Genomic DNA, 23,632 nt, shown 5'->3' on the forward strand with positions numbered 1-23,632 from the left:
TAGTTTAGAAAACACTTTTAAAATGGTACAAATGTATTTGAAGATAATCGAGCAATTTTTAGTTCAAATGAAATTGATTTTAAATATGGATAAATCTGTGTTCATGGTTTTAGATAGGAAAAATGTTAACCTAGAACAGAAAGTGGTTATTTTAAATAACAACACAAGTTTTAAATTAGAGGACACAGAAAGGAACCTAGGGCTCATTATGGATTTTGAATTGAATATGAAAGCTCATATCGCAAGAAAAGCTAATGAAGGTTTTGCTAAACTGTGGATGCTCAGACGATTAAAACCACTAATTTCTTGGAATAATTTTAGACATGTGCTCCAGGTCATGCTATTTACTGGAATTGATTATTGTAACTCAACCTTGTTAGGTTTGCCGAAATCTACCACTTACCCCTTGCAGGTACTCCAGAATTCTGCCGCCCGGCTTCTGACAAACACTAAAAAAAGAGACCATATAACCCCAGTCTTGCAAAGCCTCCATTGGCTGCCAGTAGTTTTTTTTTAGAATAAAACATAAAATGTTATGTACTATATATAGGATTTTATATGGAGAAAAATCTGACTGGTTGAACGTCTCAATCGGACTTCATGTCCCTCAACCGGGAGTTAAGGTCCGCAAACAAGGGTTTTCTTACAGTACCCACAGTGAAATCTGCCCACTTAAGTGAAGTGAGAGACGGAGCTATCTCAGTTGCAGGACCAAAACTTTGGAACACTTTACCACAGAACCTGAGTTTACAACCGGATTTGAGAAAGTTTAGAAAAGAGTTAAAAACATGGTGCTTCCAACAGGCGTTTAAAGTTGACCCCAAATGAAAAGATTCTTCTACTTTTTTATATTTTCTAGTTTTTATCTTTACTGTTTTTAGTAATGAATGTAGTTATTAGTCTTATTTTGATTAATCCGGTTTTTGTAATTTTATTCTAATTTATATTTTTGTTTTTATTTTTTAAATGAAATGTAAACCGTAGTGATAGAAACTTGTTTCTATATAACAGTATAGAAAAACTGTATGTATAAATAAAATAAATAGTTCAAGACACCCACAGTTTGACGGTGTCGGCGTTAATTGGTTGAGTGCACTGGCGGTCTCTAGTTTGGAAATTAGTTGAACCAGTTCAAGTTTTACTCAAGTTTAATCAAGTTATTTAAGCAAAGATATATCCACAATGGCTTTTCGAAGAGAATACTGAAGAGCTGAGGCTACTGCAGGGGTATATCTAGAGTGACGTCAGCTTTGAAATCTGACTCTGTCTCCCATCTGCTAGCAGAAGAGCACAATACCCATTGGTCCTGAGTCCATCTGTCTACAATAAGGAAAACGAAATTATCAGGTAAGTAATTTCTCCATTTGCACTAGGGGTCGTCAGTTCCATTTGATATCAATGACCTGTTCCAAGGGCTTCGGTCACTGTCAGGCGGCATCTCCCTGGCTGTGCAGTCCTCAGCCACACTAGAGTTCTGCCAACTTTCAGCATCGTCTCAGCTTCTGCGTCAGTCCGTACCGCACAGTGCTGAGAAGCACTGGTGACGGAGGTGTCATTACACACACTGTGCTTGGTCGTGGGGCAGCGTGTAGCCACAGACTCGGGCACATGGTTCTTGGTCCTTGCTGGGGTGTAGGATTTCTCCCAGAAGCTTGGCACTCAGGATCGTGGGTGTTCCACCATCCATGGATGGGTTACCACGGCATGAGTCCGCCCAGCACGCTTTCACAGTGGAGGGCTTCCAATTGCCCTCGGGTGTGTGTGTTGTGGATTGTTCCCTCCGGGTGGCCACAACAGGTTGTGCTTCGCAGCCGCAGGGCTGGCCTAGGACTGCACTCCTGGTCAGATTCTGAGGTGAGAGGACATCGCAAAAGTGGCTCCAGCATTCTCTCCTTTCTCAGCAGAGGCATATGTCTTTTGCTTTCTACCATGTTCTTGTGGAACAATCCCTGCGGCTCTGTCCCTGATAAATGTTTTTTCTCTGATCCAGAGCCCCGGGCCTCTGAATTGACGCTTCTCCTTGGAGGACAGGGCAAGGGAGTTGCATTAGCAGTCATTGAACTGTCTTCAGCTGGGGCCCCTCTGGGGATTGCAGTGGCGACCTCCCCTATCTGAGGCTGGCTGCCTGTGGTGGGTTGATTGCGTTGTCGCCTCAGCGATCGCTGATTGTGCCTCAATTCTCCTTTGGGGGGTTGCTAGACCCTGATCCTGCTGCTTCCCTTTCCCCTCTTGGAAGGGGAGACTCGACTGGGTTCCCTTTCGACGTCCGACTATGCACCCCTTCGAGGAGTGTCCCTCATTTTCCATTCCCAGACAAGGGCTGGCACTGCTCTGACAGGCACCAGCCCTGAGAATAGTTGAATACCACTCTCCCTTGGTCTATCCATGAGGGAGCCTGTCCAGTGTTGCTCCCCGGTGACCCTCCAGGTTTCCCCCTGTTCAGGAGTCTCTTTGGAATCTGCTGGACTCGGTGAGCATCTTTCTTAAGGACCGCTATCGTCAGTCATTCTTGTCTGCGGAACCCTGGGTGATTGTGCCTTTCACCCTTTTGCCATTGTCCATGGCAGAGGGAGTTGAGGTCTGAGTACCCCGCAACAGAGACACCACCCTTTGCTATCAGTAGCATGCAGTCTGTTTTTCCCCTTTTTCAGGATCACCCCGTCTGCAGACAGAGGAGTCCTGGGTCATGCAACATTGTCCATTACTGGACCTCGTGCTCCCTTAGCAAGGGAAGTTTCTCCCCTGGGGTAATCGCTCTCAGTTTCCACTGTTTCAAGAAGACTGAATGCTTCATCTCAATGGGTTACTCCCTGCTGGTTTCGGCAGCGAGTTGTTTGCTTGGGGTTGATAGATAACCTGGTGATTTGTGCTTGCCCTGGCAGTCCTCCAGTCTGCCTCCTTTTGTTCTTCACTCCTTCCAACTTCTGATTGGATTGTTGAGGGGAGGGGAGATAAAGCCAAGGCACCCGTGGTATATCTTTGTATACCTGCAGGAAAGTATACACTGTTTTTCCACTTATTTTTGTCATTCTCTGGCCAATATTGCGGGGTTTTTTCTCTTGCTCTAGGTTGCCCAAGGGGCTTTCCTGCTCCCCTTGCAATCCTGTGACAGGATAGATGAACCTGTTCTGACAGGTGCACTTGAGTGAGCTTCAGGCCTATCTCATCTCCCTGCTAGGGAGTTTTTGGGCTACAGGTTGGTTTCGGGGATTGTCTCATCCCCTGAAACCCTTGACGCTGTCCTATGCAGTCAGCTATGTCTGATGCTTCGGCACGCAGTGTCTGTCCCAGGCCCTGCCGTAGTTTGCTGCTTGTTCTTTAAGTGTGGCGTGGGTTTCTTTTGCCCATTTGGCCTACCAGCCATACCTGGGCACTCTTCTCCAGACCTTTTGCTATCAGTAGTCGACAGTGTCTTCTGGAGGGCTCTCGGACCCCTGTTTGTCGGATGTTTTTTTCACACCGAAGGAAACTGTGTGGTTTTCGTCCTAGAGTCTCTCTTGTTTATATCTTTGGGTCCTTCCTGTATCCAGGAGGATCTAGATCCACTGTTTTTGTCAGAAGCCCTACTTGTATTCTTCCATAATGCTCAGTTGCTTTTGCTTGCACTCTCATCACTCCACTGCTTCAGTCATCCCTGTTACGCTTGGGAATTTTTGTCTCAGTCTTTTTCTTGGCTTTCTTTGTAGAACTCAACTCTTCTTCAGCTTGGTGGGTCGGCTGCCTCGCAAGCAAAGGACGGAGGTAGTGATCTAGCACTGTGCGGTTTACCACTTTGTCTGCTCGGACAGCCTGTAGCATGGTATTCACCTATGTGTGAGGACTATCATCCTGCTTGTCTTAGGAGAAAGCAGAGTTGCTTACCTCTAGCAAGTGTTCTCCTAGGACAGCAGGATGTTAGTCCTAACGAAACCCTCCCACCTCCCCTGGGAGTTGGTTTTTCTCAATGTATTAGCTATTTCATGGACTGAGGGGCTCTGCCTAGGGGGCAGAGTGATGACTACAACTGCACATGCTCAGTAGATCAAAGTTCCATGCCAGGCTCCATCCGATGATGTACCCATGTATGAGGACTAACATGCTGCTGTCCTAGGAGAACGCCAGTTACAGGTAAGCAACTCTGCTTTATTAAAATAAAAAGTTGTGGTCATGTGCTTATATCCAAAATGCAGCCACATCTGTTTTCTTTTCAGTCTGCAAGAGATGGAGGAGTCAAAGGGAGAACCCACAAATAGATGGGTGGGGGAGGCTAGTGAAAGAAGCCTGTGACCCGTGACTCAACCTGTGTCCAGATAGGGTTGAGTAGTACTTTATCTGCAAAAGTCCGTTTGGTTATCTTCAACATGTATAGTAACGAAAATATAAGTTTTAAGACATTATCTGTGAAATTCTTTAAATCGCCGCCTTCCTCAAAATACTGGCAATTTGGGGGGGCAAAAGAAATTGCCTGGGTAATTATAAAATTAATTATGGTTAAGTTTCTGAGGCTGAAAATTGCCCTCTCCACCAGCAATCAAAAGTGTGTACACTGTTTCATGCTGCACTTGTTTTTGGCTGTGGCAGAAACGGACAGTGCCAGGGTTGAATTAAAGCTGATAAGAAGTACATTTCATCATTCTTTGCTACATGTTACTTTACTCCTGCTGTAAAACAGGTACAAAATACAGCTACAGTGCTTGCCAGCCCTTTGGAAATTTGTGTGTACAGCAGAGCTGCAAGCTTCTTGGCTGTTTGAAAATTTGAGTGTTTCGCAAGCAGAACTTAGTTTCTGAAATGTATTGCCACCAAAGTTATATATTAAAAAAATTAATGTATTTCTATTTCTTACAAGCCTGTGGTGCTAGTTAATAGCTGCATTTTAACATGACAATTTTTTTTTTTTTTTTGTGGAATATCTGTTGCTGCTTTAAAAAGAAAAAAAGAAATGTATCTTTTTAGGTTTTGTTTTGGAAGTGTGGAGTTCCATGGTGGGAAACAAAATCTCCTGCATCATATGATGTACATTTTGGTGCACTCTGAATTGGCCAGCATTTTTCTCCTGGTAAATCCTCTCCCACGTTTTTGCCGCTAACACAAGAAGCAGAGAGAGAGAGTCAAGGATACGACCAGAAAGGTGTTTGCTTTGTTTTAATTGTAATTAAAAGTATTTTATAGGTGTGCCAGTTCATAGTTTTCAAGTCACCAATAGGGAGAACAATAGGGCCCTTATAAATTATCTGTGGATTTTCTCAGCAGCTCCTGTAGGGAACATTGCCCCATCATGCCAGTGGTACTCTGCTTGTCTTCATGGTACGCTCTCCTAGCAGCATTGCCACAAGGCCAGGAGACAACTTAGTTATTCAAAACAAAATTTGAATGCCCTTTCTGCATGCATCTTGTATCCTTTCTCTGGTTTTTTTTCCCCCTCAAAGGACAAGAGACTGGCTAAAGAAGAGATGCTTTAGTTCTTAGCCTATCAATGTGCCTGATTCTAAAATGTTAGTTTTCAGCAGTTTTTCTATAAAACTTAAAATATACAAGAAGATTGCCTTTATAAAACGAGGACTGCATAAATTGATTTTTCTTTCAATTTTCTATACGTAGACTTTTGAAGACAGCGACTTGTTCCACCTAATTGGTGTTGTCTGCGGGCTAGCGATTTACAATTTTACCATTGTAGACCTGCACTTTCCCTTGGTTTTATACAAGAAGCTGCTGAATAAGAAACCAACCTTGGATGACTTAAAGGAGCTGATGCCTGATGTTGGAAGGTTAGTTAATTCCAACTGAAATGGTTAAGGTTTGTGAAGAGCCAAGCTGGATTCAATAGAGTTATCTGCAGTGTCAGTGTCCAGTGGTTCCCGTCTCTCGCTGTCTGGTGCTCTCTTTCTGGAGCTACTGTGGGGCAAACCACATTTCAATTGAAAAAGTTACTTCAGGTTGTGAAGAGAAGCCAATTTCCATATGTTGTGTTTCACAGTTTGTAATTGTCTGTTCAACATACACATAGGAGGAGCACTAGCTTTCTGTTTTCAGTAGAATGCCAAAAGAGCATATTATGTTAATGTGGGTTAACACATTCATTGGTGAAGGACACTAAGCATATTTAAAGTGTGATCTATATTTTCCTTGATATATGTGCCCTATTGTAAACAGTTATGATGGTAAATAATTTAATGACGGTATATTAAAATGTTTAAATAAATATTTGCCTTGTAGAAGTATGCAGCAGTTGCTGGATTATCCAGAAGATAATATAGAAGAGACATTCTGTATAAATTTTACAGTAAGTTATTTTTTTTAACTTACATGAAAATGTTTAAAAACCTGTTAGTAAGTAGCCTTCGCTACTCCAGAAAGTGTGTCCTAGCTTGAATTCTCTCACAAGTTGGGCAACACTGAATATATTGATCCTTGGAATTCCCTGCTTCCCAGATGACAAATTTCTATTTCCCTGTTACTACCCAGATCAGTCCAGACTTCTGGGTTTTGCCTCCCTTCCAGCAGATGAAGACAGAGAAAGTTTCACAGGCACCGCCTCATAACCCCGTGTGCCACCCGCTGCTCCTCATTATTTATCAGTACCCAAGCAGACCCAACTTGGAGAACAAAAAGAACTTTCTTATGGATTAACCTAACTCTATCCCCTAGAACAAGCAGAGGATGAGGAAAAGAACTGTAGAATTAAAACGAAAATCCTATGCCATTCTTCAAAAAAGGCTAGAAAAAAACCAGTATAGATCGATCAGGCTCTCTTTACGCAACCCTGAAACTCCCCAGTGGGCGGGCATCTGGACTGATCTGTGGTACTACAGGAACGAAAATTAGCAGGTAAGAACCAATTTTCCTTTTCCTGTACGTACCCAGATCATATGTTAGAATATATGAAGCTGAGAGAAAGCTATGTTAGATTTATGTTTATAGTATTTGAATTTTTATATTGACACGTTAATGACAAACTCTCTAAAGCATTCATGTTTATATCTTTAATGTTTTTCCAATATCGCCATAATCTCATTTAAATGCAGAGCAAAACCAGAATATTTGTATAAATATAGCAAGATTGCTCATAACACCCATGTATCTGTTGACATTGCATTCATTTTGTGATAATGTGGGTCACATTTAATCATGAGTCTTGTCAGGACTACTTGGTCAATTTTTTTTAAAGATTTTTTGTTGTTGCAAATAAAACTAAAAGTTCATCAGATTCATAAAGAGCACTACCTGGTTGATCCTGCCAGTAGCATATGTTTGTCTCAAAGATTAAGCCATGCACATGTAAGTACACATGGCCAGTACAGTGAAACTGCGAATGGCTCATTAAATCAGTTACGATTCCTTTGATCGCTCTTTATGAGATATTGAGATCAATATTGAAAAGCCCAATGAGTGTCAAAGATACCAGGATAACTTTAGGTGGTTAACTTTACCTGGATATTCGGCATTTTTTATTCCAGTAAAAGAATGGCTAAATATACTTGGATAAAGTTATTTGAGTAACTTTGCCGTTCACCAGGCTTTTGAATATCAACCAGTAAGATTAAAAAAAACAAAACCTTGTTGGCTGAACAACCAATTCCCACCCCCATGCCCAAGATTAAATAAAATGTAGCTGGCCGAAGGTGCCCAGTTTTCTCCTTGGACAAGCAGGTCAAATCGAGCCACACAAGTAGGTGATAGGAACTTCTGTGCATGCTCAGAATGGGTTGTTGCATCGTCTGAGCTCTGGAGCCATGTCAGCTCCATCGATTATATCACCCACTTATGTGATTGGTTTGTTCTACTGTCCACGGAGAACCTCCATTACAGGTAAGCAACTTTGCTTTTCCCCATCTGCCCCATCCCTTACCTTCAAATAAGTTGTGCACCAAATCCTGCAACCCACACCCCTGAATCCCCAAAAATCTTCTAGAAGACCAGCAGGAGAAGAGGCTCTTACTACTTTCTGCTGCGATGAATATTAACTGCTGGTACAGACACTCCAGGCATTTAATATTCATTTATTCACTACTCTGGGAAAGATGGACCAATCTTCATTCAGAACTCTACTGAAATTGGCTCTTTCCCTTTCATTAAGTTTTGAATGAGAATTGGTTCCTTGCTTATCAGCGACTGGACCAATTTCCATTCAGAACTTAGTTCTGAACAGTGCATTATTTTCTGCTTAATTAGCGGAAAGAAACACTGACCACATCATCTGATACTGGTCCAGCTTCATGGCTACCTGTCTAATTTCAAATTCAATATAAAGCTCTACTGATAATTCATAAATTGCTCAGTACTAGCTCGTTTCCAACCCACAAGAAACCTTCAGTCTCAGCAGCAAGGCCTCAAAGTTCCCTCAGTAAGAGTAGCAAGATTGTTTGCGACAAAGGACTGTGCATTCTCTGTTGCCGAACCACTGCTGTGGAACACAATTCCTGAAGCCTTAGACTTAATGAAGTACCCAAAACATTTCAAGGCACTTCTAAATTCATTTTTGCTACCATTGGTGTTCGCTTGACTCTTTGCTTTTATTCTGTTGTTGATTCTGCAGGCAACTGGAATGTAAACTTGAAATTGGCTACTACCATTATTGATAATCATCATAGTCTTTGTCAAGTCCCAACGTCAGACTGGCAGCCCTGGTGCTGCCTTGGAGGAAGAAGGTCTCAAGATGGGAGAGCACGAACCAGGTGCAGCAGGAAAGGATCCTGTAGCAAGGACCTGCTCTCCAGGTGATGCATTGTCCTTTCGCACTGAGGATATCTCCCCAAGGCCTACTGCCCAGGAGGGAAGGGTTAGGTCGGCCGTCATAGCTGGTGATTCGATTATTAGGAATATAGATAGCTGGGTGGCTGGTGGGCGTGAGGATCGCCTGGTAACATGCCTACCTGGTGCGAAGGTGGCGGACCTCACGCGTCACCTAGATAGGATTTTAGACAGTGCTGGGGAGGAGCCGGCTGTCGTGGTACATGTGGGCACCAACGACATAGGAAAATGTGGGAGGGAGGTTCTGGAAGCCAAATTTAGGCTCTTAGGTAGAAAGCTTAAATCCAGAACCTCCAGGGTAGCATTCTCTGAAATGTTCCCTGTTCCACGCGCAGGTCACCAGAGGCAGGCAGAGCTCTGGAGTCTCAATGCATGGATGAGACGATGGTGCAAGGAAGAGGGATTCAGTTTTGTTAGGAACTGGGGAACCTTTTGGGGAAGGGGGAGTCTCTTCCGAAGGGATGGGCTCCACCTTAACCAGGGTGGAACCAGACTGCTGGCGCTAACCTTTAAAAAGGAGATAGAGCAGCTTTTAAACTAGAACAAAGGGGAAAGCCGACAGTTGCTCAGCAGCGCATGGTTCGGAGAGAGGTATCTTCAAAGGATACTAATGATGCATTAGAATTAGGGCATCCCGAGAGTGAGGTTCCAATAATTAGAAAAGTAGTCCAAGTGCCTGTAACTAAAAACTCACCTGAGCTAAAAAAAATTCTAACTTATCCCTATCAATTAAAAAGCAGAATGAAAATACAAACAAAAAACAAACTTTGAAATGTTTGTATGCTAATGCCAGAAGTCTAAGAAGTAAGATGGAAGAATTAGAATGTATAGCAGTGAATGATGACATAGACTTAATTGGCATCTCAGAGACATGGTGGAAAGAGGATAACCAATGGGACAGTGCTATCCCGGGGTACAAATTATATCGCAATGACAGAGAGGAGCACTCGGGAGGAGGTGTGGCGCTTTATGTCCGGGATGGCATAGAGTCCAACAGGATAAACATCCTGCATGAGACTAAATACAAAATTGAATCTTTATGGGTAGAAATCCCTTGTGTGTCGGGGAAGACTATAGTGATAGGGGTATACTACCGTCCACCTGGTCAAGATGGTGAGACAGACAGTGAAATGCTAAGAGAAATTAGGGAAGCTAACCAAATTGGTAGTGCAGTAATAATGGGAGATTTCAATTACCCCAATATTGACTGGGTAAATGTATCATCGGGACACGCTAGAGAGTTAACGTTCCTGGATGGAATAAATGATAGCTTTATGGAGCAATTGGTTCAGGAACTGACGAGAGAGGGAGCAATTTTAGATCTAATTCTCAGTGGAGCACAGGAATTGGTGAGAGAGGTAAGGGTGGTGGGGCCGCTTGGCAATAGTGATCATAATATGATCAAACTTGATTTAATGACTGGAAGAGGAACAGTGTGCAAATCCAAGGCTCTCGTGCTAAACTTTCAAAAGGGAAACTTTGATAAAATGAGAAAAATTGTTAGAAAAAAACTGAAAGGAGCAGCTACAAAAGTAAAAAATGTCCAAGAGGCGTGGTCATTGTTAGAAAATACCATTCTAGAAGCACAGTCCAGATGTATTCCACACATTAAGAAAGGTGGAAAGAAGGCAAAACGATTACCGGCATGGTTAAAAAGGAAGGTGAAAGAAACTATTTTAGCCAAAAGATCTTCATTCAAAAATTGGAAGAAGGATCCAACAGAAGAAAATAGGATAAAGCATAAATGTTGGCAAGCTAAATGTAAGACATTGATAAAACAGGCTAAGAGAGAATTTGAAAAGAAGTTGGCTGTAGAGGCAAAAACTCACAGTAAAAACTCCCTCACAGAAAGCCTGTGAGGGAGTCAGTTGGACCGTTAGATGATCGAGGGGTTAAAGGGGCACTTAGAGAAGATAAGGCCATCGCAGAAAGATTAAATGATTTCTTTGCTTCGGTGTTTACTGAAGAAGATGTTGGGGAGGTACCCGTAATGGAGAAAGTTTTCATGGGTGATGATTCAGATGGACTGAATCAAATCACGGTGAACCTAGAATATGTGGTAGGCCTGATTGACAAACTGAAGAGTAGTAAATCACCTGGACCGGATGGTATACACCCCAGAGTTCTGAAGGAACTAAAAAATGAAATTTCAGACCTATTAGTAAAAATTTGTAACCTATCATTAAAATCATCCATTGTACCTGAAGACTGGAGGATAGCAAATGTAACCCTAATATTTAAAAGGGCTCCAGGGGCGATCCGGGAAACTACAGACCGGTTAGCCTGACTTCAGTGCCAGGAAAAATAGTGGAAAGTGTTCTAAACATCAAAATCGCAGAACATATAGAAAGACATGGTTTAATGGAACAAAGTCAGCATGGCTTTACCCAAGGCAAGCCTTGCCTCACAAATCTGTTTCACTTTCTTGAAGGAGTTAATAAGCATGTGGATAAAGGTGAACCGGTAGATATAGTATATTTGGATTTTCAGAAGGCGTTTGACAAAGTTCCTCATGAGAGGCTTCTAGGAAAAGTAAAAAGTCATGGGATAGGTGGTGATGTCCTTTCGTGGATTGCAAACTGGCTAAAAGACAGTAAACAGAGTAGGAGTAAATGGACAATTTTCTCAGTGGAAGGGAGTGGACAGTGGAGTGCCTCAGGGATCTGTATTGGGTCCCTTACTTTTCAATATATTTATAAATGATCTCGAAAGAAATACGAGTGAGATAATCAGATTTGCAGATGACACAAAATTGTTCAGAGTAGTTAAATCACAAGCAGATTGGAACACCTTGTGAGACTGGAAAATTGGGCATCCAAATGGCAGATGAAATTTAATGTGGATAAGTGCAAGGTGATGCATATAGGGAAAAATAACACATGCTATAATTACACAATGTTGGGTTCCATATTAGGTGCTACAACCCAAGAAAGAGATTTAGGTTCATAGTGGATAACACATTGAAATCGTCTGTTCAGTGTGCTGCGGCAGTCAAAAAAAATTATTAGAAAGGGAATGGTGAATAAAACAGAAAATGTCATAATGCCTCTGTATCGCTCCATGGTGAGACCCCACCTTGAATACTGTGTACAATTCTGGTCGCCGCATCTCAAAAAAGATATAATTGCGATGGAGAAGGTACAGAGAAGGGCTACCAAAATGATAAGGGGAATGGAACAGCTCCCCTATGAGGAAAGACTAAAGAGGTTAGGACTTTTCAGCTTGGAGAAGAGACGACTGAGGGGGGGATATGATAGAGATGTTTAAAATCATGAGAGGTCTAGAACAGGTAGATGTGAATCGGTTATTTACTCTTTCGGATAGTAGAAAGACTAGGGGGCACTCCATGAAGTTAGCATGGGGCACATTTAAAACTAATCGGAGAAAGTTCTTTTTTACTCAACGCACAATTAAACTCTGGAATTGGTTGCCAGAGGATGTGGTTAGTGCAGTTAGTATAGCTGTGTTTAAAATAGGATTGGATAAGTTCTTGGAGGAGAAGTCCATTACCTGCTATTAAGTTCACTTAGAGAATAGCCACTGCCATTAGCAATGGTAACATGAAATAGACTTAGTTTTTGGGTACTTGCCAGGTACTTATGGCCTGGATTGGCCACTGTTGGAAACAGGATGCTGGGCTTGATGGACCCTTGGTCTGACCCAGTATGGCATTTTCTTATGTTCTTATGTTAAGTGTGTTTTAAATTTGTTTTAAAATTCATATTACTGCATTAATTTTGTAGGTTTTTATGTATATACTGTTATATGTAAAGCTGGCTGCTAATTTATTGTTTCACTGTAAACCGAGGTGATGTATTGCTATACGTACCTCGGTATAAAAGAATCCATAAATAAATAAATAAATAAATATTGCTTAGGACCTTGGTACAAGCAATTAATACATTTTAATAAATACAAATATTAACCCAGAGTGAAGTGAATAAATGAATATTAAGTGTCAGTAGCTGTCAGCTGTACTGGCACTTAATATTCAACCCAGCAGGAGGAGGTAAGAGGGGTGAGAAGGTGGGGACTTTAACACACAATGTATTTTTAAGGTAGGATGGAGGGAATAGGTCACTCTCTGCCTGCTACATTTTAATTTGGGGGAGTAATGGGAGGTGTTTGGAGATCAACTACTGCTTGGTCCACTAGATTTGTCTTTGGCCAACTGCTATTTGTCCAATCAGTTACCCAGGAAACTAGCTAGCACTGAATATTGGCGCTAACCAAAGTAAAACTGTCACCTATTTTTATGAAGGTAAATTTTGTGCAGGCAAAATTTTGTACAGACAAAATATATCTGATGAATTGGTTGGGCCGGGGGTTGGAAGAGGGCATGAAATTTTAAACACCAGGGTTTTACTGGCTAACTCCAAAGGTTAACTAGAGAAATCTTTTTGAATATTGACCTCATTAGTACTAAAACTTCAGCCATAAATAAGATTTATTTTCTTTTTGGAAACCTATTTCTGCACTCTTGTCATGAATTTGCAGAGATTAAATCTTTCTTCTAAGAAGAGCAGTCAGAATAACGTAGCAGGAACTAAGCCTAGTTTCATATTCAAAGAGCTTGTAGCACTGCTAGCTTAGAACTGGAAATGCGGTGTAGGCAGCAGTAGATAGTGTCTCCCAATGCAGTGGTAGGATAAATGTGCAGCTCCTTAAAAAAAAAAAAAATGCTGCTTGGATATTGCATCTAAAACAGTGTGAACCATGACATTGTTTTCCTGACAGCAGATGAAAACAAAACAATTTTACAGTCGGAGAAGTCCTAGAATAAAACTATGCAAACCTCCGTTTTTGAACTGTCAGTCAGTAGAAGAGGACCCTTTTTGAGCAAAGCAGGATAGGTAAATATGTATTTGTTTAATGCTGAAGAGATTATTTTTTTGCCTAGCAGCAAGAGACAGAACTGTTGCATACCCTTTGAGCAGAATATCTATACTAATAAACGAAGCTTGACCGACGTGCCGCAAATGCGCAGTAGAGAGCAGCTCTACTGCGCATGCGCGCACATCGGCCAGAGCGCAGCGTGTCAGGAAAAAAAATGGCGCCTGCTCCTTAGGAGCAGGACCGGCAGCGACGACGACGACGAGCAGTAGCCGCGGCGGCGACGCGCGCGAGGCAGGGAGGAGCAATAGTGGCGGCGACGCGCGCGCGTACGAGAGAGAGAGGCAGGGAGGAGCAGTAGCGGCGGCAGCGTGCGAGAGGCAGGGAGGAGCAGTAACGGCGGCGGCGCGCGGGAGGGACACCCCCTGTCTGCCGGTTGTGGATGAGCTGGGAGGAGAGTGAGCTGAGTGAGGTGGGAGGGGAGGGGAGGGGGAGGGAGAGAGTGGGAGGAGAGGGGGGGAGGGGGAGGGGGAGAGAGTGGGAGGGGAGGGGGAGAGAGGGGGAGGGGGGAGAGAGGGGGAGGGGGGAGAGAGTGAGGTGGGGGGTGGGAGGGGAGAGAGGGAGGAGGGAGGGAGGAGAGAGAGAGGGAGGTGGGGGGAGGGAAGAGAGAGAGGGAGGTGGGGGGAGGTGAGAGGGAGGGAGGAGAGAGAGAGGGAGGTGTGGGGGGAGGTGAGAGAGAGAGGTGGGGGAGGGGAGAGAGAGAGAGAGGTGGGGGGAGGGAGGGAGTGGAAAGGAAATGGACCAAAAAAAAAATGTTAATGTAGCCTGTTACGGGCTTAACGGCTTGTTGTATATAAATGGAACAGCCTCAGGCTTTGCACAGCAGGGTCCAACATTATATTTCTATAAGTGGCACAGCTGTTTGGCTTGTCCTGCTGTAATATATGTATGTAAAAGGCACTATGTGTGTATATATGTGTGCGTGTGTGTATATATATATATATATATATATATATATATACACACACACACATGAACATAAGAACATGCCATACTGGGTCAGACCAAGGGTCCATCAAGCCCAGCATCCTGTTTCCTACAGTGGCCAATCCAGGCCATAAGAACCTGGCAAGTACCCAAAAACTTGCAAGGTTCTTACACCATGGTGTAACAGCATAATGTAAAAGGTGTAGCCATTACACACCTGGAATTAAATTATTCTATAAAATGTACAGCCCAAGCACATCCATGCCTGATGCAGTAGCTTAGAGTTAGGAGACATAATTTTCAGTATCCCCAAGATAAAGCCCTATGTACAAATATGAATGCCTGTACTTATAAGTATCAGAATGTGAGAGACCACTAAGATCAGGAGCTTGGTCAGTTTGCAAGCTCATTTGGTAGCAGCTTTGAGATGCAGGAGCAGCAAAGAATATCTCTTTTTCATTGGTAAACTTTTCAAAAGCTTTGGTAAGAAAGCTAGCCATGATGCAAGCAAATAATGTAGTGGTAAAACACAGACCACAATTTGATTTTTAAGCAGCAGATCGTGTAACGGATACTACGTATTAGAGATGTGAATCGTGTCCTCGATCGTCTTAACGATCGATTTCGGCTGGGAGGGGGAGGGAATCGTATTGTTGCCGTTTGGGTGTGTAAACTATCGTGAAAAATCGTTAAAATCGTGAGCCGGCACACTAAACCCCCCTAAAACCCACCCCGACCCTTTAAATTAAATCCCCCACCCTCCCGAACCCCCCCCCCCCAATGCTTTAAATTACCTGGGGATCTGGCGGTGGTCCAGAATGGCGGCGGTCCGGAACGGTCCCCTCAATAGAATCGTGTTGTCTTCAGCCGGCGCCATTTTTCAAAATGGCCGCCGCAAAATGGCGGCGGCCATAGACAAAAACGATTCGACGGAGGAGGTCGTTCCGGACCCCCGCTGGACTTTTGGCAAGTCTTGTGGGGGTCAGGAGACCCCCCCAAGCTGGCCAAAAGTTTCCTGGGAGTCCAGCGGGGTTCCAGGAGCGATTTCTTGCCGCGAATCGTTTTCGTACGGAAAATGGCGCCGGCAGGAGATCGACTGCAGGAGGTCGTTCAGCGGGGGTTCCGGACTGCCGCTGAACGACCTCCTGCACTCGATCTCCTGCCGGCGCCATTTTCCGTACGAAAACGATTCGCGGCAAGAAATCGCTCCCGGAACCCCGCTGGACTCCCAGGAAACTTTTGGCCAGCTTGTGGGGGCCTCCTGACCCCCACAAGACTTGCCAAAAGTCCAGCGGGGGTCCGGAACGACCTCCGTCGAATCGTTTTTGTCTATGGCCGCCGCCATTTTGCGGCGGCCATTTTGAAAAATGGCACCGGCTGAAGACAACACGATTCTATTGAGGGGGCCGTTCCGGACCGCCACCGTTCTGGACCACCGCCGGATCCCCAGGTAATTTAAAGCATTGGGGGGGGGGGTTCGGGAGGGTGGGGGATTTAATTTAAAGGGTCGGGGGTGGGTTTTAGGGGGTTTTAGTGTGCCGGTTTTCCTGCCCTCCCCCTTCCCCCGATTTACGATTTTTTAACGATAAATCGGGGGAATTGGTATTGTATCGTGGCCCTAACGATTTTTTGACGATTTAAAATATATCGGACGATATTTTAAATCGTCAAAAAACGATTCACATTCCTACTACGTATGACATAACATTGGTTTCAGAAATGACTGACTTGGCATCCAATACAGCAAGGAGAACACTTTGGTCGGGGTAATGGCTCCTGTGTGGCTGTACTCGTTTACTGGGTGCAGTCGGGTACCTTGCAGCTTGGCCTTGACCTAGATTAATCCATGGGTACATTCCTGTCGGGAAGGCCCTTGCAGTATCAGGTGTGAGCATTCAAGCAGCCGTTGATGGTCATGTATAATACTGCACACACAACCCCTCTAGCTTTAAAGAGTTTTTTTTAAATTGTGTGAATTCAGGATTTTTTTTTTCTTAAATGCGATCATAAATCGGGGGGGGGGGGGAGAGAACACTCTGGCAGAGAAACTGGTCATCAGATAAGCCATCCAAAAATAATTAGATTGCACTTCCTTATGAAGATGCATTATTAATTGGAGAGGATCTGGATGTGCTGTTAAATAAATTAGCAGAAATCATCATCTTTGCTTCATGACAGAAGAAATAGATAACTGTCATTTTCAATTAATCAAAAGTACTTTTCATGGAATGGGAAGCATGTTTTGTGGGGGGGGGTTTTGGGAGGGGGGGGGGTTAAAGAGCACATTCTAAGCAAAGGAGTTTATACATAGTCCCAGAGGCAATTTTCATCTAAACAAAGGAGTAATCAAAAGAATATTATATTAGAGGCAGAATGTTTATGAAGCAAGCGTCCTGTTCAGTGCAGATTCTTTTTGTTATGAAGGAGTGAGCGTATGCAACACCAACCAAATGGATAATGGAAGAGTGTCCTTAGGAATGCAATAGAAATTCCTGTGAAAAGCAGATTTGTTTCAACCTTCAAAAGACAGTCTGAAAAATATAGCCACGGTGAGGACTGTGACAAAACCATTAGCAATGAGGGCCATCATGTCCTTGTGCTAAATTCCTCAGCAGAGTTTTGGGCGGTGTTTGACCTAAAGTTTGTCAGCTAATTATTAAAAGTACAGCTTTTCAGTAATCAGTAATGTCAGTAAGAAATGGAGATTTTATGACATCGATAGATCTGACAGATGCATATTTGGGTGTTCTAATAAAAGGAAACCAACATAAACAGTTAAGATTTTCTGTGTTGTTTTATCAGCACACAGCCCTACTTTTTCAGTCTTGTCAGAGCTCCAGAACATTCACTAAACTTACTGTAGTCTTAACAGTTTTGAGAAAAAAAAGGTATTCATGTTATACCATATTTGGATGATTGGCTGATAAGGGCAGAATCAGAATTGGCAGGAAAATATTCAAAATTAATTTCTGGCAGGAACACTGAGTCATACATTGGAAAAAGAATAGTGTGATTCCAGCTTGGTAGAAAGACTCAATGGGAGCCGCCTTCAATGCCTCAAAGTCAGCGGCATTAATAGAAGCATAATAGTAGAGATTTGCAAGAGGTGTCTGCCTTACAAGAGACAGACAATTAAAGCAAAGCAATGTTTGCTGCTCTTGGACCTGATGACCTCAACAATAGGATTGGTCCAATAAGCCAAAATCAAACTAAGGCCTCTTTAGTGGAATTTATTGAAAATACGGAACTGAATTCAAAGGATTTGAATCAGAAAATCATATTAGCAGGAGCAGGCAAAAGATCTCTTTCCTGGTGGCAAAATGGAGAAAACTTAAAATGTGGGATTTCAATTGCCCCTCAGATTTGGACAGTAATAACAATGGATACAAATTTTAAAGACTGGAGAGCCATCCTGAATAATCATATGGCTCAAGAAATATGTTATCCGTAAGACTCCAAGATGTCAGTGTACTGGAGATGAAAGCAGCCTTCAAATCCTTCTGCCATTCCAAGTAGTGGATTAAAATGAAGGCCGTGAGGATAAACTCAAGACAGTGCTATGACCCTGGCATATATCAACGTGCAAGGATGGACAAGAAGCGACAGCACATTTCACAATATGTGAAGTGTTGCATACAGAAACATCTGATGAATTTAGTAATGCATGTTTCAGGACATAAATATGTGGACTTTTTTTTTTGTAACAGATCTGATTCACCCTTGCATTTTAAAGTGTTTCCATACAATCTGAAAACAATAGGACTTGCCAGAGATTGACTTAATATTGAGAAGAGTGGAAAAAAGTGGACAGATAGCAGAGGAGAGATCTGCAAATGTAAAATTCCAAGTAGCAACTGTTTTTCCCTCCCAATATCCTAGAAGTTAACTGTGAAATGCTATTAGGTTCTCTTTGTATGGAAAGAGGGAGAGATTGCATTTCTCAAGTTCTTATCCACTGAATTTAGTAAGTGAAGAAAAGACTCTCATTTTAAGGATCAGGGCTACTTTGATACGTCCTCCTGTTATGTCACCTGCTAGCAGGCCTTGGAATCATACACTATATATATGCTGATGACATACAGCTAATCCTACCCATAGACGACACAATTGAAAAAACAATCAAACTAGCCATTATGTATCTAGACATAATCAAACAGCTATTAAACCAAATGGAGCTAGTGATAAACATTGATAAAACTGAATTCCTGCACTTAGAACGAAAAAACATAAACCGAATCCATTTAACAATAACGATTAACAATAACCAAAGAGTAGAATGAGCAGAAAAGGTACGTAATCTAGGTATCATAATAGACTCTGAACTAAACCTGAAACAACACATATCACTGAAAATAAAAGAGGGATACGCTAAACTAATGGTACTCAGGAACAGTTTTACAAGCACTAATTTTCGCAAGCACTGACTATTGCAACGCCCTGTTCTTAGGACTCCCACAGGTGACAACATGACCTCTTCAAATTTTGCAAAATTCAGCTGCAAGAATTTTGACAGGTAAAAGAAAAAGAGACCATATTACTGGAACACTTGCAGAACTTCATTGACTACCTATTGAACAAAGAGTACAATATAAAGCACTATGCATTATACATAAATTAATTCATGACGAAAAAGCGGAATGGCTGAACACAGCATTACGTATACATGTTCCACACAGAAATCTAAGATCAGCTAACAAAGCACTACTATCCCCTCGGTTAAATCTGCTAGACTCACACAAGTAAGGGAGGGAGCACTATCGTTGGCAGGACCCACATTATGGAATTCAATGCCTCTGAAGATAAGACTGCAGAAAAACTTCAAACTTTTCAGAGTAAGCCTTAAAACTTAACTCTTTAAACAGGCTTTTTACAAAGAGAATGAAGAGAGCAAATAATAGCAAAACCCGGCACCGAATAGTAGTTTTTAAATTTCTTTTCTTTCCCACCTTTAAATACACTTAAGATTATTCTCTTTATAGATGAACTGCAATAGTAACCTCAGCCTAATAAAATCAATAATTAACAGTTTTATATTGAAAGAATCCTGTTACTGCATATTTTTGGCACGTCTATAATGTTTTAGCTATCCTAATTAATTTCTATTACTATATGTGCCTTTATGTGAACCATTGTGATGGTTAATTTATTGAACGACGGTATAGAAAAGTTTCTAAATAAAATAAATGTTACATTTGTTTGACACGACCTTCCTGCTAAATCGTGTTGCCTCAGATTCTGCAACCCATTGGACTGCAGATAGTTGATTATCCTGACCTTCAGCAGCATCTCCATTAATTGTCCCATCACTGAAGTAAAACTAACCGACCTGTAGTTGCCAGCCTTGTCTCTGCACCCATTTTTGTGAAGTGGGACCATGGAGGGAGGAGCAGTCTTGAAGGATGTACATGATAAAAGGATTGAGGCCATCTTTAAGCAAACATTTGAAGCAGTGGCAATGACACTGCAGATAGCTTCCTATTATTCCTTAGTGGTTTGCTTCTCTCTCAGGAGGTTGATGACTCTGGGGTGAATGCCAGGGCAGTTATGGAAACCACTGTCACCTTTTTAGTAGATGTAGGCTACAATTTGGACCGCACCTCAGCCAGAGGGAGTGGCTTCGGTAATAGCAAGCCAGACATCAGTTATGGCTGAAAAATTGGTTGGCCGATGCGACCTCCAAAGCTAAACCGTTATAAAGTACTAACACTAATTTTTAACATCATCGACAGAAACTCCAGCTTAATAAGTGTGAATCTCAACCATACACACCACAGCAAGCACTAAGATCGCAAAATAAAGGACTATTAACTGTGCCTACAACACGAAGTACACATCTAACGCAAATAAGAGACCGAATGTTTTCCATAACAGGCCCCAAGCTGTAGAATTCTCTACCAGAGATGTTTAAGCCTGTTAACAGAAAGAAAGAGATTAAAACATGAGCTGAAAACCTGGCTTTTCAAAAATGTATACGATCTAACATAGTATATCAATATGCAGAGAACTACAGTATTAAAACACGTAGTCAATGTTAGAAGAATTAATGAGAAATGGGCGATATAAAGTGTCCTAAGACAACTGTGTTTTAAGTATTTGGTTGACCTATAATATGAATGTCGCTTTCGTAAACCGTTGTGATCTTCTTTTGGAATGACCATATATAAAATGCTTAAATAAATAAATCTTATGAAATTGCCTTTTAAAGACTCACTCTTGTTTATTTATTTATTAGTTTTTCTATACCGATATTCAAGGGTACATCATATCGGTTTACATAAAACTGAAGAGAAAATACAATATAACAAGGGTAGGGGAAAGGGGAGCAGTGAGGAATCAATATGCTCTGTGGAGAGAGGGTGAAAAAAAAGGACAGGAAGTAACTAACAAATGAACAGAACATTGCGGTAAAAGAGCGAAGGTAGTGAACTAGTAATGCGCATAATATACAAATTTACAATAAAGGTAATAAGCACTGCTTATATACAAGGTAGCACTATGTACAAACTAGCAGAGGATGCAATAACATGACGGGGAGAGGGCGGGATGAAGGCAGTCGTGAATTATATCAAGTTGTACAAATGAAACAAAGTAACACATGGCCAAGGTAAAAACGTGCAGGGAGGGAGGGCAAAGGGTGTCAAAGAGAAGGGGGGTGGGGGGGGGAGAAAAGAATGAGCAGGTAGGGACTACGAGGGGTCCAAGTCCGGGTATGCTTGTTTAAAGAGCCAAGTCTGTAGCCCTTTTTTGAATTTTTGGGTGCAGGCTTCCAAACGGAGCTCTAGGGGCAGAGTGTTCCAGAGAGTGGGGCCTGCGATGGAGATGGCTCGCTCCCTAGTAGAGGTGAGGTGTGCAATTTTAAGGGTGGGGGTGTAGAGGGTTGCTTTGCGAGCTGTTCTAGTCGGACGGTTGGAGGGGCGAAAGCGTGGGGCAAGTTGGAGAAACTGGCCAGTAAGTGGGGTGAATCCTCTGTTGCCGAAGGATAAGAAGCAGTTGCAGCACCCCTTTGGTATGAGGAATCGTCTCAGGGGTTCCAAGCAGTTCTGTCTCTACAGAGGGGGTGACCTTTCAGAGGACTCCTCCTTTTGGCAGGTCTCAGTTCTTTCATCCCAGATAGCTTCAAGCAAGGCTCAGATAATGGAAACTCCCGAGCCTCCCAATGAAGGTTTGCCAACCCACCCCTGGGAACAGAAGATGGGGGGGGGGGGGGGGCTCTCTTTTATCAGATGTGGGTTGAGATCACATTTGATCAGTGGGTCCTGGAGGTAATACGAGAAGGATATGCGCTGGAGATCCTCAGGACGTGTTCATTGTGTCTCCCTGCCACTCCCCACAGAAGAAGCAGGCAGTGAGGTATACACTGTCAAGGCTCCTCAGTCTGAGGGCTGTGGTTCTAGTACCCATGTCTCAAGAAAACACGAGCCGATATTCCATTAATTTTGTTGTGCTAAAGAAGGAGGGCTCCTTTCGTCCTGTAGGCAGGTTTAGGGGTGCAGGGATCTGTTTGCGACAAGACACTGCCAGCTGCCCTCCCACCTTACTTGCGATCCTAACTCAGGGAAAATTCTCCTCAGAAGTAGACTTTTATTTATCAGATTTGGCAGGACATAGCATTTGGAAAATAACAATTCCTATCTCTAACACCCTGGCCACTAAGCACCAGTTTTCCTTAAAGAAAGTTCTGTATCATGGGTGGTAACAAAACATGCCATAAACTTTAGCCTGCTTAAGATATTAATACCTGTGGCTAACTTACCCCTGATTCCAGCTTCAGGCAATACCTCTGTTCACCTCTGAAGCAGGTTCCGGCTGGAGGGCTGGAGAATGTGGGCAGGGGAGAGGCTTGCTTCCTGGGCTTGGTGCTGGCAGAGGGGGCAGGCTGTGCAGGAAGGAGGCTAGTTTCTATCTCTGGTGCTTGCCGGCTGTCTGGATTGGTTCTCACCCTTCCTCATCTATGACTCCGTGTCACTCTTCACACCTGAGCGGGGGTCTCCTCTCTCCGATCACCTGGCCACACCTAGTCTTCTCCTTTCTCAATAGCAGGGAGAGGCTGGTCTGCCTTTGGCCCCCCTTTCCCTTCCAGGGACACCTCAGCACAGGTTCTCGCTGTCTGGGTTTTCTCCCCAGGTTTGCAGTCAGGGTTTCTGCCGCCTCTTCCTCCGGGAGTCCGCAGCTTGCCTCTTTTCTTTCAGGGCTCACTCTCCCAGGGGGATCCGTTCCTCCTTTTGGTTTCAGGATCGCTCTCCCAAGGGGTCCATTGCTTGCCTTTTTTTCTTTGCCCCCCTGTCTTATACTTCCCAGCTGATAATATGCATAAGCTCATGCATAACCTCGTGGTGGGTGGGAGGGTCTTTTGCTGCATTGCAACTGTATCCTAACTTTTTGGACAGGAGAGGCAGTCCCTGCATTTGATTCCTGGCTCCTTAAAATTGTTTTGGTGATGCAGATGGAATGGCTGGACTCTAAATCAGATAAACGCAAGGCTGCTGAGGCATACTGTGCCGCATGGGAGATTTTGTTTGAACACTTACCGATGGATTTCCGGAACAGAGTATCATTTATGGGGTATTCTACAAATTGGAGTGGGATTTAAAAGGTCATTTAAGGAGGAGGTGAGCTAATTTGCATGCTTATTTTGCATGATTAATGTTATCAGTCCAGTCTAAAGTTCATTTGTTTTTCATGTATGCCTGTGGTGTGCCTACAGGGCCCCTTGTTATATTTCCACACTGGAAGCGGAAAAGCAGGGATGGCAGCGTTAGGGGTGTTGTGAATTAAGAGAAGGTTCTAGGAAGGGGAAAGACTTGCAATGTGTGGTTGTCTGAGTGTAGTTTATCTGTGAGGAATGAATGTGTAAGTAAGGGAATAAAGAAGAAAATTGAAGGGAAGGGTGTTGCAGGCCTTACGTACTTCTTGGGAAAGGTAACCATGAAGAACGCTCACTAAAGGGGGCAAGATGTTATGGGTTTATATATGATTTATGTGCTGTCCCAGTGCACTCACTGTTCATGGAATTTCTTTTTCTGACTGTTTATGATATTTGGATATTCATTATGTGCAGATATCTCTTTCCAATAAAAAATAT

The 23,632-nt window shown here is 42.9% G+C and overlaps 1 protein-coding gene and 1 non-coding gene across 9 annotated transcripts in view; both read left to right on the forward strand.

Annotated features, from left to right (window-relative positions):
* HERC4 (HECT and RLD domain containing E3 ubiquitin protein ligase 4) overlaps positions 1–23,632 on the forward strand; it is a 280,806-nt gene that overhangs the window by 235,335 nt on the left and 21,839 nt on the right. For all 8 annotated transcript variants that reach the window (XM_029609698.1, XM_029609697.1, XM_029609695.1 and 5 more), the window contains 2 exons: positions 5,581–5,747; positions 6,196–6,262. In XM_029609698.1, the coding sequence (XP_029465558.1) occupies positions 5,581–5,747; positions 6,196–6,262 (234 nt within the window). The remainder of the gene's footprint in view (positions 1–5,580; positions 5,748–6,195; positions 6,263–23,632) is intronic.
* Positions 16,308–16,487, forward strand: LOC115096306. Its single transcript, XR_003858037.1, has one exon.

This window comes from Rhinatrema bivittatum, chromosome 7 (genome assembly GCF_901001135.1).
Source record: "Rhinatrema bivittatum chromosome 7, aRhiBiv1.1, whole genome shotgun sequence".
NCBI lineage: Eukaryota > Metazoa > Chordata > Amphibia > Gymnophiona > Rhinatrematidae > Rhinatrema > Rhinatrema bivittatum.